This window comes from Atractosteus spatula, chromosome 2, assembly GCF_055471065.1.
Source record: "Atractosteus spatula isolate fAtrSpa1 chromosome 2, fAtrSpa1.hap1, whole genome shotgun sequence".
NCBI classification, from domain to species: Eukaryota; Metazoa; Chordata; class Actinopteri; order Semionotiformes; family Lepisosteidae; genus Atractosteus; species Atractosteus spatula.
In genome coordinates, this window is record NC_142707.1 from 6,075,038 (window position 1) to 6,089,151 (window position 14,114).

The 14,114-nt window shown below is 41.1% G+C and overlaps 1 protein-coding gene across 1 annotated transcript; it reads left to right on the forward strand.

Moving 5' to 3' along the window:
* The first annotated feature begins 1,993 nt into the window (after positions 1-1,993).
* On the forward strand, positions 1,994-13,843 carry actr1b (actin related protein 1B). Its single transcript, XM_088909200.1, has 11 exons — positions 1,994-2,193; positions 5,895-5,959; positions 6,920-6,995; positions 7,655-7,780; positions 8,350-8,474; positions 8,985-9,201; positions 9,590-9,682; positions 10,342-10,516; positions 11,072-11,133; positions 12,256-12,296; positions 13,291-13,843. Exons 1-11 carry the CDS (start codon positions 2,146-2,148, stop codon positions 13,391-13,393), a joined length of 1,131 nt encoding a protein of 376 aa, XP_088765326.1. The 5' UTR covers positions 1,994-2,145; the 3' UTR covers positions 13,394-13,843.
* The last annotated feature ends 271 nt before the right edge of the window (positions 13,844-14,114 follow it).

The following is a 14,114-nucleotide window of genomic DNA, read 5'->3' on the forward strand; positions in this document are numbered from 1 at the left end:
TGCAGCACCACTTCCTAAATATTGCAATCGTACAATGACAATTGATTTGTACCTAAGATCAGGTACCATTAAACCATTAAAAACCAAGAGTTTTGGCAAGACTGAGACAACATTGTGCAGCTGCAACTTTCAACACTGATATCTGAATAATAAAACAATGTGGCTACTTCACCAACCTCAAAAACAGAGACATTATAATTTTTTTACACTAGCAGGCTTTCTTAAAATGAATCTCCACTCTGAGAATGAGGAGCACTCAAAAAAAGTCTTCAATTTGGTGAACATTTACAGATACAGTATAAGACTCCTGGAAGGGCTAGTGTCTTCTGTTGATTTTTCTACCAAAGCTTCCAGCCACATAATTTTCTTAAGTATTCAATTTAGCACTAATAAAAATGCAACACAGAAAAGCACAATAAAATGCTGAATATGGAGACGCAAACACTGTATAGGGATAATTAAAACACATAGCACAAGGAGAACAAAACAATGTACAGAAAAGGAAGATACACAGTGCCTATAGAAAGTCTACACCCCTCTTGGACTTTTTCATATTTTATTGTGTTACAGCATGGAACCATGATGTATTTAACTGAGAATTTTTGCCACTCATCAACACAAAGTACTCTATAATGTCAAAGTAAAAACATTAACATTAAAAGTCTTGACATTTTACTTAATTAATTCAACATAAAAAACAGAAAACAATTAAATGCATAAGTATTCACCCCTTGCTTTGACACACCTAAATTACCTCTGAAGTAATTCTCTCTTCTCCATGTCACACAATTACTTGACTGGAGCCCACCTGTGTGCAGTTGAGGTGGTTCATATGATTTCAGAATAAATTCACCTGTGTCTGGGAACTGCCCCACTTTTTCCAAGGAAACACTGCACTATGAAGACCAAGGAACATTCCAAGCAGATCCGAGACAAGGTTCTTGAAAAATACCAGCTGGGGCAAGGAGATAAGAACATTTCCAAGGCCTTGAATATACCTTGAAGCACAGTCAAGTGCATCATTAAAAAGGTGAGAAAATATGGAACAACTGTGAATCTGCCCAGAACTGGCCGTCCTCCAAAACTGAGTGTCCGGGCAAGAAGAGCCATAGTAAGGGAGGCCACCAAGAGGCCTACGGCAACTCTAAAGGAGTTAGGCCTCCATGACGGAGATGGGAGAAACTGTGCATGAGATAGCAATAGCATGTACACGTCATAAATCTGGCTTGTAGGGAAGAGTGGAAACACACCCCATTTAGAAAACTGAAATTTGCCTGTAATGCTGTGGGTAAGAAGATGACAGTGTTCCCTCTGGAGCAGGATTGGAAACTGCAAGTCTAGACCATCCACCCATTATTAGAAAGCCACTTACTTACACCCGGGAGCATTTGTGATCATCTTAGAAGCATAGTACATCCTGAAGGATGCAAACTCCACAGGGAAGGTACATCAGTCCAGAAATAAACCTAGGACCCAAATGCTGTGAGGCAGCAGTATTAAATGACCCATCACTGTCCCACTCCCAGCCGTGACCGGTAGCATGTAACCCTACATACACTGCACTACTGTCCTAGGACCCAAAAGAGTGTGGCCACCAAATAATTAGAAAAAAATTATTTTGCAAGAGATTTGTTCACCAAAACAAAATAATAAAATATACTTGTTTGTATTTTCTGGTTAATTCTATTAATACATTCTGGTACCCTGAGGGCATTGGTTCTTCTATTTCAGGATGCGCCGCGTTGTCCGTACCAACACCCATCAGCTTACTCTGACATACTGTATGGGCGCTGTTTCGGTGCGTTCAACGGGTAGTCATCAGGGGATGACATCATAGCCTTCCCTGCAACCAACCTCGAACAGTTCTTGCCCGCCTTCTTCGCTCTCCGATTGGCTCTGCGACACATCCGGTTTGCCCTTGTGCCGGTCCGGTGTTGTGCATTGCTTCCTCATCGATTGGCCAATGGCCTTGTCTGTCAAAGCGCGTTGTTCCGCCCTCTCCTTTCTACCCGAGGTGTAGCCGGTTAGGTTGAGGCTCAGCGAACTGCTGTGTGAGAGGAAAGTGACAGGGCTTTTTTATATGTATTTAATTTTGAGAAAAAGAGAACAGATACATTACAGCGATTAACAGTAAAACAGCTCGTCATGGAGTCTTATGACATAATAGCTAACCAGCCTGTGGTGATTGATAATGTAAGTACAGGTTTTACGTGGAACTACCCACACCCTAAACATTCGCTAGACAGCGATGGGTTTATTGTTTTTATGGCTCAGCTGCAACTGTTTGTGTTTTAAAATTGCTTCATTCGTAAACTTTAGGAATACTGCTGCGCTTTAAACCCCCCTTCATTAAAATCGCTGGGGATACAGATCGACACAGCCAGTTTTAATATAACGCTTAGCGATTAGAGATCTTGGTGTGTCATCAGAGAGCTTCAGCTATTGTCATTATTTTTTTCACATCATATAAGCTTAGCACTGCCGCACTGATTCCCTTTTTTACTTGCGCCGCTGTTATGCGAAAGGAATTAAAAATCAACAGCGCTGTATGTACAGTATGTATTGCCATTTTGCTATCGTGATGTACTGGAGCCAAGTCACTGTGGAGGTACCACGACTCCGCCTATCATAACGTTTGCAAGGCTTCATGAATCAGAAACCAGCAGTGATGGAGACATTACAGTAGCCGATTGCAGACATTGCCGGTGCCACTTCTAGCGCCCTGTGTTTTTGTGAACTTATGTTTTCCTTCGCTTCGACGTCTCCACCCGGAATGGAAATCTGGTCATGTGCGCGGATGTTGTGTGTCTCTGGTGCTGCACAGAAGACAACCCGGCGTCAGATCCTGCTGTTCACTCTGTTCTGCACTGCAATAGCACACGTTTAAAATTAAAAATAATCATTTCTGTCATGTACAAGGCAGTAGGGGTAAAAACGGTTGTAAGAATATTATAATATTATTCTACCGGAGGGCAAAATAGTGCGCACTTAATCTCAGTCATTCTGTTTAAGTGGTTTACAGTAAATTCTTGGATTGCAACGGTACGATTGTCATTTTAAAAGGCAGAACAGTACACGTATTTCCATTGTAAAACCTGGACTAAACTCATTGTATGCTGTGTAACAAGCGCACATGCACTCTTGGATTAATGAATCAGGCATTCCACATTTCAGACTTTCAAACGTACAAACTGACTAAAAAAGTGTCAGATTGGAATGAATTATCAAAGTTCTTTAATGTGCAGGTGAGCCACACAAAAGCATCCTGTGCTACTGCATAGCTATCTTGCTAGAGGACTCTGTAAGCATGAGTCTGTGATGAATCCGCAGGCAGTCAGTCTGGGTCCAGAATTATTGGATGTTATTTTCATTACAGAGCATTATCGCGATCATCTTTTGGAATAATGGCACCTGTGATTGTCTTCATCCCGTTTCAGCCAACGTTTGACAGTCTTATTATGATCCTGAAAAAAAAAGAAATAATGCTTTCATATCTGATACCATGAATAAGAATATTTTTTCTGTCTGTGTTCCTTGATTTGGAGTGAAAATCCATTCAGTAAACTCTCTGTCATGTGAGTCATACATCAGTGTTTTTGAAAGTGGAACACACAACATAGGATTGTTTTGTCCTCAAGGCTTTCCAAATATTTCAACGGTGCTGATGTGCCTTTCCGGTAGGTTTTCACAGTGGGATGCCCTTATATACAGAAATCCTCTTAAAAACATTCTGGATCTAACAGTAATTATGAAACCAGTTCCTCAGGGACATGCTCCTCTGCTGTCTGAAGGCTCTTGTGTTGGATGTTCTTTCCCAGTTGCTCTAAATTTTAGGACAAAGGAAAACCTTCATTGCTCTCTTTGAACACATTGCGAAGCTAGTAGAAACTGCAGTCACCTTATTGTAATTGAGGTCCAATTGGACAGTTATCAAAATTGGAGGCACTTTTATTTTAATTTAATGTTTTTGTTTCTTAAATTTTTTCAAAACTGAATCTCAGGTATATCTAGTCTCTTCCTGATTTGCAGTTGCGTCTGGAATGGGCAGTGTTTTGATCAGTAATGCTTTGCTTGGACTGAAAGCACTTGTTCAGTTTGTGGGACAGGAGCAGAGAGTTAGTGACTTAAATAGGTCTCTTTATTAAGATGTGTTGAACTGCAGCAAGGGCTATTACTAATTGATCTTAGTATCGCAAACGTCCATTAGTCACAATGTGATTGCCTGAGGTAAAACCCAAAAAAATAACAGAATATGAAAAAAACAAGCTAATAAAGCCTGTTTGTTGTGTTAAAGATCCTGATACGGGCTTCTTTGTTCAAGCTCTTTTGAAATGCTAGAATGTCAAATACCCATAACAATCGGCGGTATTTATTTTTGAAATTTTAGAGTTCAAAAGCATATCCGTTCACCATTTGTTTTACCATTTCTATGTTGAAAATTATCGTTTGAATATCATTATCATTCTTCCAAAAATAGTGACACCAGCAGCACCACAACAATACAATATTCCTATCGTAAGCATCATTTTTAAGATCAGCTGACTTGATGTTAGAATCGCAGACAATCTGGGTATTTTTGGAAGTTGTGTTTTTTCTTCTTCAAATGTGCGCTTAGAAAGATTTGGATTAAAAGTATACTGAATGTTTTCTGATCAGCAGCCACTGAGTTGAGTTAAAATTGCTCTGATGTTTACCTTATTAAAATGAAAATGCCGTTTTTCCAGTTCCTTAAACAGTTTTAGCAAAGCCAGTTCAGGAGGAAGTAAGTGAAATAACTGTGATAACAGTGTCTTAAGATGGAGAGCACTAAGATTGTGCTTGTTTTATGTATAATGTTTTGGAAGAGTTATTGGACCCATGGCAGATCTTTGTGTTCCTTAATGACCCATACAGTATAGATGAATTAGTTGAAGTTTGGTCTACTTCAGTTACTTCAGTGAAATAGCTACAGAGGCTTTGACATGCTGTGTGTCTATGAAGGGAAACAATGATGTCTGAAAGAGAGATCAGTCTATACCTGTGGCGGTAGGAGAATACCAAAATACATTATACAAATACAAAATACCAGATGCATTCCCAGGCTTAAGGCAATGGCCTACACTGACAGTCTGAAGGAACTGATGATTTTTATTATTGAACTGAGAAGATTGCACGGGGACCTGACACAAGTATTCAGAATCCTCAAAGGCATCGACAAAGTCAATACAGTGGACGTCTTCAGAATGTGCATTTAAAACCAAGAGCAGGAGGCTCTTCTTTACCCAAAGGGTTGTGGGCGTCTGGAACAGGTACCTAGCCATGTTGTTGAAGCTGAAACCCTGGCTTCTTTAAGGTCATGGCTGGGTGGGATCCTTGAATCAATTCGTTAATAACTGCCAAACAGGTTAGATGGGCTGAACAGCCTCTTCTCATTTGTAATCTTTCTCACTTACTTTCTTTATATGTTCAAAAGCAACCATTTTCACTCTTGTCGTCTTCATAGTTGTTAAGAGAGCTTTGCACCGAGGCAGATTGGTAAATATCCTCAGAATTTTAGGCTTTGCTGTTTTTGGTGGCATCAGTGACGGACTGGAGTTGTGGGTGACATTTTTATTAAGATTTCTGTCTGCAGTTTATTCTGTTTTATAGCATCATAGTTTCATAGTATAACTAAGGTGTACATCTTCTTCATTGAAAACAAAGGTTTGTATAATCCAGACTTGATTCTAAACAAGAGGAGAGAAAAATTTATTCAAATGTTCATGTTACATGTTTAACTTTCAGGAATGATTTATTTCCAAAAGCAGACTCTGTTAGTTTGTATACATCCAGAGGTTTGTGTTTGTCAGTGAAACTTGATTCTTCTTCAGAAGTGATCATTATTTACACTCTTATCTTTTTTTCTCTTTTTTTAGGGATCAGGTGCTGTTAAAGCTGGCTTTGCTGGAGATCAGATTCCCAAATACTGTTTTCCCAACTAGTAAGTCATTTTTTGGTTTTGATGTAAAAATAGATATTTCTTTAGCCATTGTATTCCACAAACTTTCCTTTGTTTTGAAGTTCTCCAGGTAACTCAAGCACAGTGATGACTGTGTATATCTCTTCATAAGCAGTATTTTACAGTGCATGAATAGACACAAATATGTAATAGGTATCCAGCAACATGATTGTTTCCATGACTGTTTATTCTGTTACTAAAACTCAAAAATATAAAATGATAAAAAAGCAGCCGTATAATTAGGTTCCACTAACAGAATTCCTATCTTCCATACAGCTTAGTTTTGGTTTTCTGTAACATAAATACCTTCGCTTTGATCTTCCATTCTCCCATTTGAAATAAAAAAACTTTACATCTGTTTATGACATGCTTTATCGTCCCTTCCCCAGTTCCATTATCTACCACGTTTAAACAGTAAAGATCTGGAGAAGGCTCCACAGCCGAAATGATTTTCTTCATTTTACTTTTCACTGTGGAATTAAACTCTGCTTGTTGCCGTATAGGGCTGTGCTTTAGGATGTTGTATAGAGGTGTTTCCGTCCAAAATAACACAGATGAAGAACGGCAAGTGACTAAAAACAAGTCCTTTTGGTTCGAGTTTGACGCGCATTCTTTCCTTTTGTCTGCTGTTTCACGGTTTTTCTATTTTTAGAGATGAAAATAACACTCTCATTGTGGAGCAGGTTACTCTTTTTCAGATTTTACAAGGTGGAAGGAGGTGGACAAATTATGGCACAGGAAGCATATTAAGTTCACATTATGCGCTTTCATAAAAAAATAAATCAACACAGTTGGAATATTAGGGACCTTAAAAAAGTAGGAAGCCTCCTTGTATGTGTGTTAGATTAACTGGAGGAACTGGAGGGAATATTGCCTGTAAGTATCCGTGCTGCTTTGACGTGCCAGGGTTTGGCTTACACATGACCTGTGTCTCAATTCCAGTGTGGGACGTCCCAAGCACGTGCGGGTGATGGCAGGTGCCCTGGAAGGGGATCTCTTCATTGGCCCTAAAGCAGAGGTAACTCTATTTTCTGTGCCCCGATATCATCATTTTAATCAGGATGGCTTAGCAATCTCGAGTAAACCACAAAAGTAGTCACACACGGACTTTTACTCGTCGGCACAAAATTAACAACAAAAGACAACATTTTGTTGAAACTGGCCTTTTTCAAGGATGATTGTATTACAAAAAGACAGCACACATTTGTTATTCACACCTGACCAATAGTGAACCTTTCAAATTATCCTTAAATTGGAATTCAAAACACAGTCTTTTCAGGGTGTTTTAAAAAATATTTATCACATACTATATAAGTGGACTGCTTTTCTAAACTGGTAAATAATGCACATCTTAATATTGTGCTATATCATCAACATGAGGGGGCTTAACATTGTTATAGATGGACAGAGATCTGACTCCTTGTTAGATCTGTTTTATAAAAGGTAGTTTTTAAAATTGTCATGGTCCTTTTATTAATTAATGTTTGAACTCCACTCTGCAGTGCTGTTCTTTCAAGATGAACTGGCAGTGTACAGAAACCCTGTTCCTCTTAATCATATGTGTTTCCTGCAGAAGCAAATGAATTATATCCGAATTATCGATCTGATCATCTCTGTGACCTGCTGAGAAGAGAAATCCATTCTCTCTCGTGCTCTCTCTTTGCCTGTACTATGCAGGAGCACCGGGGACTTCTGTCAGTGCGGTATCCCATGGAGCACGGGATCGTGAAAGACTGGAATGACATGGAGCGCATTTGGCAGTATGTCTACTCCAAAGACCAACTGCAGACTTTCTCTGAAGAGGTAGGTAGAAGAACATTAGAAACAATGCAAACTTTTTGGCTCATCTATCCCATTCTGTGCAGCTAACTGATTCCAGGATCTCATCCAGCCCTTCCTTGAAGGAAACCAGGGTGTCGGCTTCAGAGACATGGCTGGGCAGAATGTTCCACCCTCCCGCAACCCTCAATTTTAAAAGCACTTCTGCGTAGTTTCCACTTGTGTCGTCTGGTTTGTGTTACCCTGTTTTTTCCAAAGAAGTTCACATTGTTGACTTAGTCAGTGCCGTTGAGAATTTTGAATACAGTAATTCTTCCCAGAACACCATTGTTGTGTTACTGATGCATTTTATATGAAAATGTTTAATCGGGGGGAGATTTTCCAGTTACAAATAATGGAATTAACCACATTTTATTATTTTGTTATTGTCAGCATGTGTACAGATATGTTTTAGTATACTTGTATGTATGTGTTAGTATATTATGAGCAGGAATGTACACATTTTTTAATTTGACATTTTGTGGTCATCACAGGCATTCGTCCTACTTCCACTAGTGATTTTCCTGCATTTCCCCACTTTTTTGCCTCCCCAGCATCCTGTGCTGCTGACTGAGGCACCACTGAACCCCAGCAAGAACCGCGAGCGAGCGGCCGAAGTGTTCTTCGAGACCTTCAACGTGCCTGCCCTCTTCATCTCCATGCAAGCTGTCCTTAGCCTGTGAGCTCCTTCGTCACTGTAGACTCTTGCATCACTGCTCGCACACTCCTTCACTGGAGCACAGCATTTTCCTTTATACTGCCACCGTCACGAAAACTGAACTGAAAACTCTACATTCACACTGACTTCATACTGCTAATGTATCGTGGGATTAGTTAGATCAATTTTCTTTTGATTCATGTCCACAACTGAGTTGTGAATACTTGAGACAATGTAGGGTTACAGCCATGCTGAATGATGGTTTTGATCATCTGAAATTAAAGCAGGGATACTTGCTTATCACTGATTTTGTTTTGTATCGCTGAGTTTTGTATGTAGATTAATGATTAAGTGGAGGCTGTTGGCTGATCAGATCGGTTGTTCCCCAATCCAGATCTGGAGGAACGGAGTGTTTTACACGGAAAGGAAACCAATAAATAATCTAAAACAAAAGATTGCCGGTGGGTTCAGACCCGCCCATTCTGGGTAGAGTGGATGTGGTTGGGGCTGAACCTGTTCTTGGCCGGACAGGTACGCCACAGGGAGGACGACCGGCGTGGTCCTGGACGCGGGAGACGGGGTGACCCACGCCGTGCCCATCTACGAGGGATTCGCCATGCCGCACTCCATCATGCGGGTCGACATCGCCGGGCGGGACGTGTCTCGCTACCTCCGCCTGCTGCTGCGCAAGGAAGGCTACGACTTCCACACGTCCGCCGAGTTCGAGGTGGTGCGCACCATCAAGGAGGTAAGGCAGGCTCCAGGGCGGGCATCACTGTCTGGGGTTCGGGGCTGGGAGCTCTCTCTTCATGTAGTGAGGATGGCATTGCACAGCATCCTCATCTGGAGTGTTTTTAGACTGATCAGAGGAAAACAAGAACGCTGTTTCCAATTTCATTTTTGAGTTTTTTGAGGTATAAACCTAATAGGTTATTCATTTTTTATCAAATCCCTTGTGCCCTCTTATAAACAATTTCTAAGACAAGCATTTGACTTTTTAGGCAATAATAATTGCTGTAAAACTGGGCAGTTTCAGCAGAGAATCATGCACTGTGTTCCCTTGTAATCATTATAGGGATTAAAACCGTATAACAGAGAGGTTGTGTATGAACCTTGTGTTCCTCGTCTCCCTACAGAGAGCATGCTACCTGTCCTTGAACCCTCAGAAGGATGAGACCCTGGAGACGGAGAAAGCCCAATACACACTACCTGATGGCAGCACTCTGGATGTAAGAATCCCCTTTCACAACTTTTTTTCTTCCAAGTGGGGCCTGTCTGCTGAACTGGCCACCACTGTAGTTACTCAGCATCTGCCTGATGGGTTGTACTGTGTGTGTTACGCAGTTGTAGTGTGGTGATCTTTTCATGTGTGACAAGGGTTTTACTAAGGCTGTGTTAATCCGTATATTATTTCAGAGAAGGAAAAAATGTTTTGTCCTGTACAAGTCTCGTTTTTGGGCTCCTGTAAATGGCTTACCCATCTCAATCAACAACTTCTGTTTTAGTAAGGTCTTTACATAGCAAAGCAGCCATAAGAAAGGTTCGACTGCACTGCATACTGTTCTCAGCACAGGTTCAAGTAAGAAAAACACCAAATCTAAAGGTTATAGTTCAATATTCCCCTCTAGCCCCCATTCTATGTTACTGCATTGGAATTTTAAGTACTTCTGTAGTCCATAGAAATTTACATTTAAAGAATAGCTTCAACTGTGCTGAATATTTATATCACAAAAGAATACCTTTAGTACTGTCCCGGTATTTCCCTGTTCTTGTTTCCACATGAGTGTTTGAAGGTTTTTTTAAAGTAAACAGATTGCTGTTGAGTGATAAGCTTGGTCTGTTTTTATCCTGCTCTTTTTTGCTTTGACCTTTACTCTGCGTCCTTCAGATCGGGCCGGCCCGGTTCCGGGCCCCTGAGCTGCTGTTCCGGCCGGACTTGATTGGAGACGAGAGTGAGGGCATTCATGAGGTGCTGGCCTTCGCCATCCAGAAGTCAGACATGGACCTACGACGCACGCTCTTCTCAAACATTGTACTGTCAGGAGGATCCACGCTGTTTAAAGGTGACCGCCCTCTTTCCTCTCTCTCGGTCTCCTCCTGTTCTCTACCACTTTGTGAGACTTTATCCTTCACCACTTCTCTCTCTCAGTACGTCTTTCTTGCTCAGTCTGTCTGTTCCCTTTTCACCAGACAGGAGAATCCCTTTTTATCTCTCAAATTCCAGCCCACTTTTATTTGGATCAACACAGATGTTACAGAGTCTTTATTCGCTGCAAACAAGTTTGTGATCTCAGTGATGATGGGTGTGGGGGGGCCGTTTTCTGCCATTTTGATGTAAAATAACTTTTCTGATACAAGGGAAAACCATAGGTGATATGAGGGGAACCAGAAAAAAACTATTCGAGACTCTAATTTAACAAAAAAATCGAACAATCGCTTACCTTATTGCTTAAGAATGTTTTTTGTTCCATCTTTAACTATAATCATCCCTTGCCCTTGTTAGTTCCCTCTTCTGTGATGGAACCTCAAACGTGTTGTTCTGAGTAAGTGGGAGAAGTTTGCCTTGCTACTGCAGAAATGCACTTCTTACATGTTTGCTCTCTCTGTGTCTTTGCCAGGTTTTGGGGACCGGTTGTTAAGTGAAGTGAAGAAGTTGGCACCCAAAGATGTTAAAATAAAGGTACATTTCTTTTCCTAAAGTGTGGAGATGTTTTCATCAGAGTCAGTGCTCTCAAAAAAATCCTTACAGCACAGTCCTTCATTGATTGAGTGCGAAGGGATTTTACACACTGTGTTTTTAATGAGTGTAGCCTTCTCTTGCCAACCACAGAACCCACTCATTCATGATTGCCATGCCGTGTACCCGTCTTCCCAGCCGCAGGCAAACCCTTGCTCCTACACGGTTAAATATTTGATAAGTGCAAATATTCTCCACAGACTCGTGACTCTTGTCAACTTGTCTCTCTCGCGCATCTCCCTTGGACACCACACGTCTCCGTGCTCAGTGCGTGTTTTTCACATTATTGTGCACATATGATTTCTGTAATATGTACGGGGAGCAGTCTGCGTCAGTAATGAGTGTAACATGGACTGTGGGACCCTAATCCTCTCTTCCGCCACTGTTCTCAGTATTTACCAACCGCAGTTTTGTCAACCCTTGAACTTTATTGCCATATGTAACTGGTACATGTACTGGTAAAATGGAATTCTTACTGACAGAATTCTCTCGATTGTTAAAAAAGTGTAAAAACACAAAGTGCAGACAGTGCATCAAGACAATATACAAACAAACAGTAGACAATGTACACGTAAACAGTTTGAATGTAAACAATGACTGCAGATGTGCGATAAATAAAAAATCACGATGAGGTAGATGGTGTAGGTGTGGTCCGAGGGACATGGCCAAATGTGTTCGCCAATCGCACTGCTTGTGGACAGAAGCAAGAATGTCACCCCTGCAGTTGGTGGAGGAAGGCTATAGTTACTTCTAAGACAGATTGTCAAAGATACAGTATGTGCTCTGTGAAGTGCATGAAAAACCTATAAATGATATAACATCCATGTCTTTTTTCAGCAGTGATGCAGTATTACAGTGTAGCACTGATTTATTTCCCAAGAACATTTGCAGTGATTATTACTATTTTATATGATCTATAAGAAGGCATCCCTGACGCAGGTAGAAATACTACCAAATGCACAGAAATGTCTTTCTTCTGAACAGGGTGAATGTGATCTGAGTGGGTCTTTTCCAGTCATTCAATAAAAAAAACTGATGTGTTTCTCCCTTGTCTCTCCTCTGTAGATCTCTGCACCCCAGGAGAGATTGTACTCCACGTGGATTGGGTAAGAACTCACTGCAAAATCCTTTTTGTGATTTCCAGTTTTAGACTAAGAGATAGAGTAGAAATCTGGTGAGAAAACTGGTATAAGGCTGTGGCAATATTTTGACCATTAATAGTCAGGATTGTGCAGGAGGAGTTCTCCTCACAATTGATGGTTTAGCAGAGCTCGGAACTTTTTTCTGCTTCCTGGCATCACTTAAGCTGCATGTGGTTAACAGCTGAGTCCTGTCGATCGCAGAGGCGTCCCGGACCAATGCACAAGCAGCATTGCTTTGTGTGTCAGAACAATGGCATCAAACAAGACAGAGATGCAAAATCTACAAGTTCCATCAGCTGAAGACTGTTGAACTTAACAATGCCCGCAGTCCACCATGGAAAACACAGCTGACAATTTTTAATTATTAAATAATTGTTTCACAGTGTAATATGTACAATTTAACATCTCAAATTTGTAAAGTTGTCCTATACAAAATAGCATGCTGGTATTAATCATCTTCATAGGTTACTATATACAGTGGCTATATGTTCCTTTTTCTTTCACATTTTTCTGTTTCTTTTTTTTTTCATTACACTGAGTGTGTTACTACTGTGTTTATGGACAACAGTGTGTCAATAACACATAAACAGTCATCACCCCAGCCTCAACTCTGAAGCCTAGCAGTGCTAGCCAGGGAGCAGGCAATCAGCAAAGGATTTTGGTGGGTTAGTAGGTGGCGCTTGGTTGTTTTGTATCTCCAGTTCACCGGCATGGTGATAATATGGGGGAACTGTGCTGTAGTAAGGGCAGTCTTAGGATAGACATCTCTGACATTTGGACTTAAAAATAAAACCTTTCTGCAGTGAGTGCAGTGTTGCTCACGTTGGTGACAATATCAAACTCAGTCCAGGTGCATGCAGTATGATTATCTGTTATGATTATTCTGCCACAACCCCAGCCACTTCTAAGCACTTCCTGCAGCCTGTCACACGCCCATATTCTCTCTCATTCTGTGCAGGGGCTCAATCCTGGCTTCTCTAGACACCTTCAAGAAGATGTGGGTCTCCAAGAAGGAATATGAAGAGGATGGAGCTCGCGCCATCCATAGGAAGACCTTCTAATAAAAGACAGGCCCCCCCAGCCCCAATCGTTCTGGTTCAAATCCAGCCCCTCCACCTTCCCAAGGCCCCTTTCCCACATTTTACAGGGAGAAGCCAGGATCCTTGAGCCCGGCATGCCAGCTGATGCCCCTCTACACACACACTCGTGGGGCATATCAGCCAGGACTGGCAGAAGGTTCGGGCAGACAGTCTTGGTCAATTTCCCATCCACCCACCCCAGATCTGTCAAACACAGCAGGCTTTCAGACACAGCTCCCTCTGTAGTGGACTCTTATATTTGTACATTTGGGCGAAACTGATGGCTGCATTCCTAAACGAAAGCATGAAGTATTTATAAAGATGTTAATCTAAGCCCATGTGATATCATTGCTCTTTCTAATGAGTTGTTTTTGCCATTAATGGAAGTTAATGTTCTTGTTAACTGGATAAATTCAGTTCTACTTTGATCACGTTCTCGTTTTCTTTTCCATGTTCCAGTCTTTACAGTTCTGCAGCGTTGGTGAATGTTGAAAGAAATGGGTTGCTAGCCCATTTAAAAAAAAAAATCTTCATTTTTAATAGTTGTTCGTCAGTGTGACTATGTTGATAAATAATACACAGAAGAGCACTGTACAGCTACACTAATCAGGACCAGTCTATGTGTGGTAATGGTAATGGGGTCATGCAGCTGGGTAGGAACCTCCCATACAGTTTTAATACAGTAGAGTACTGTAGAGTCCAA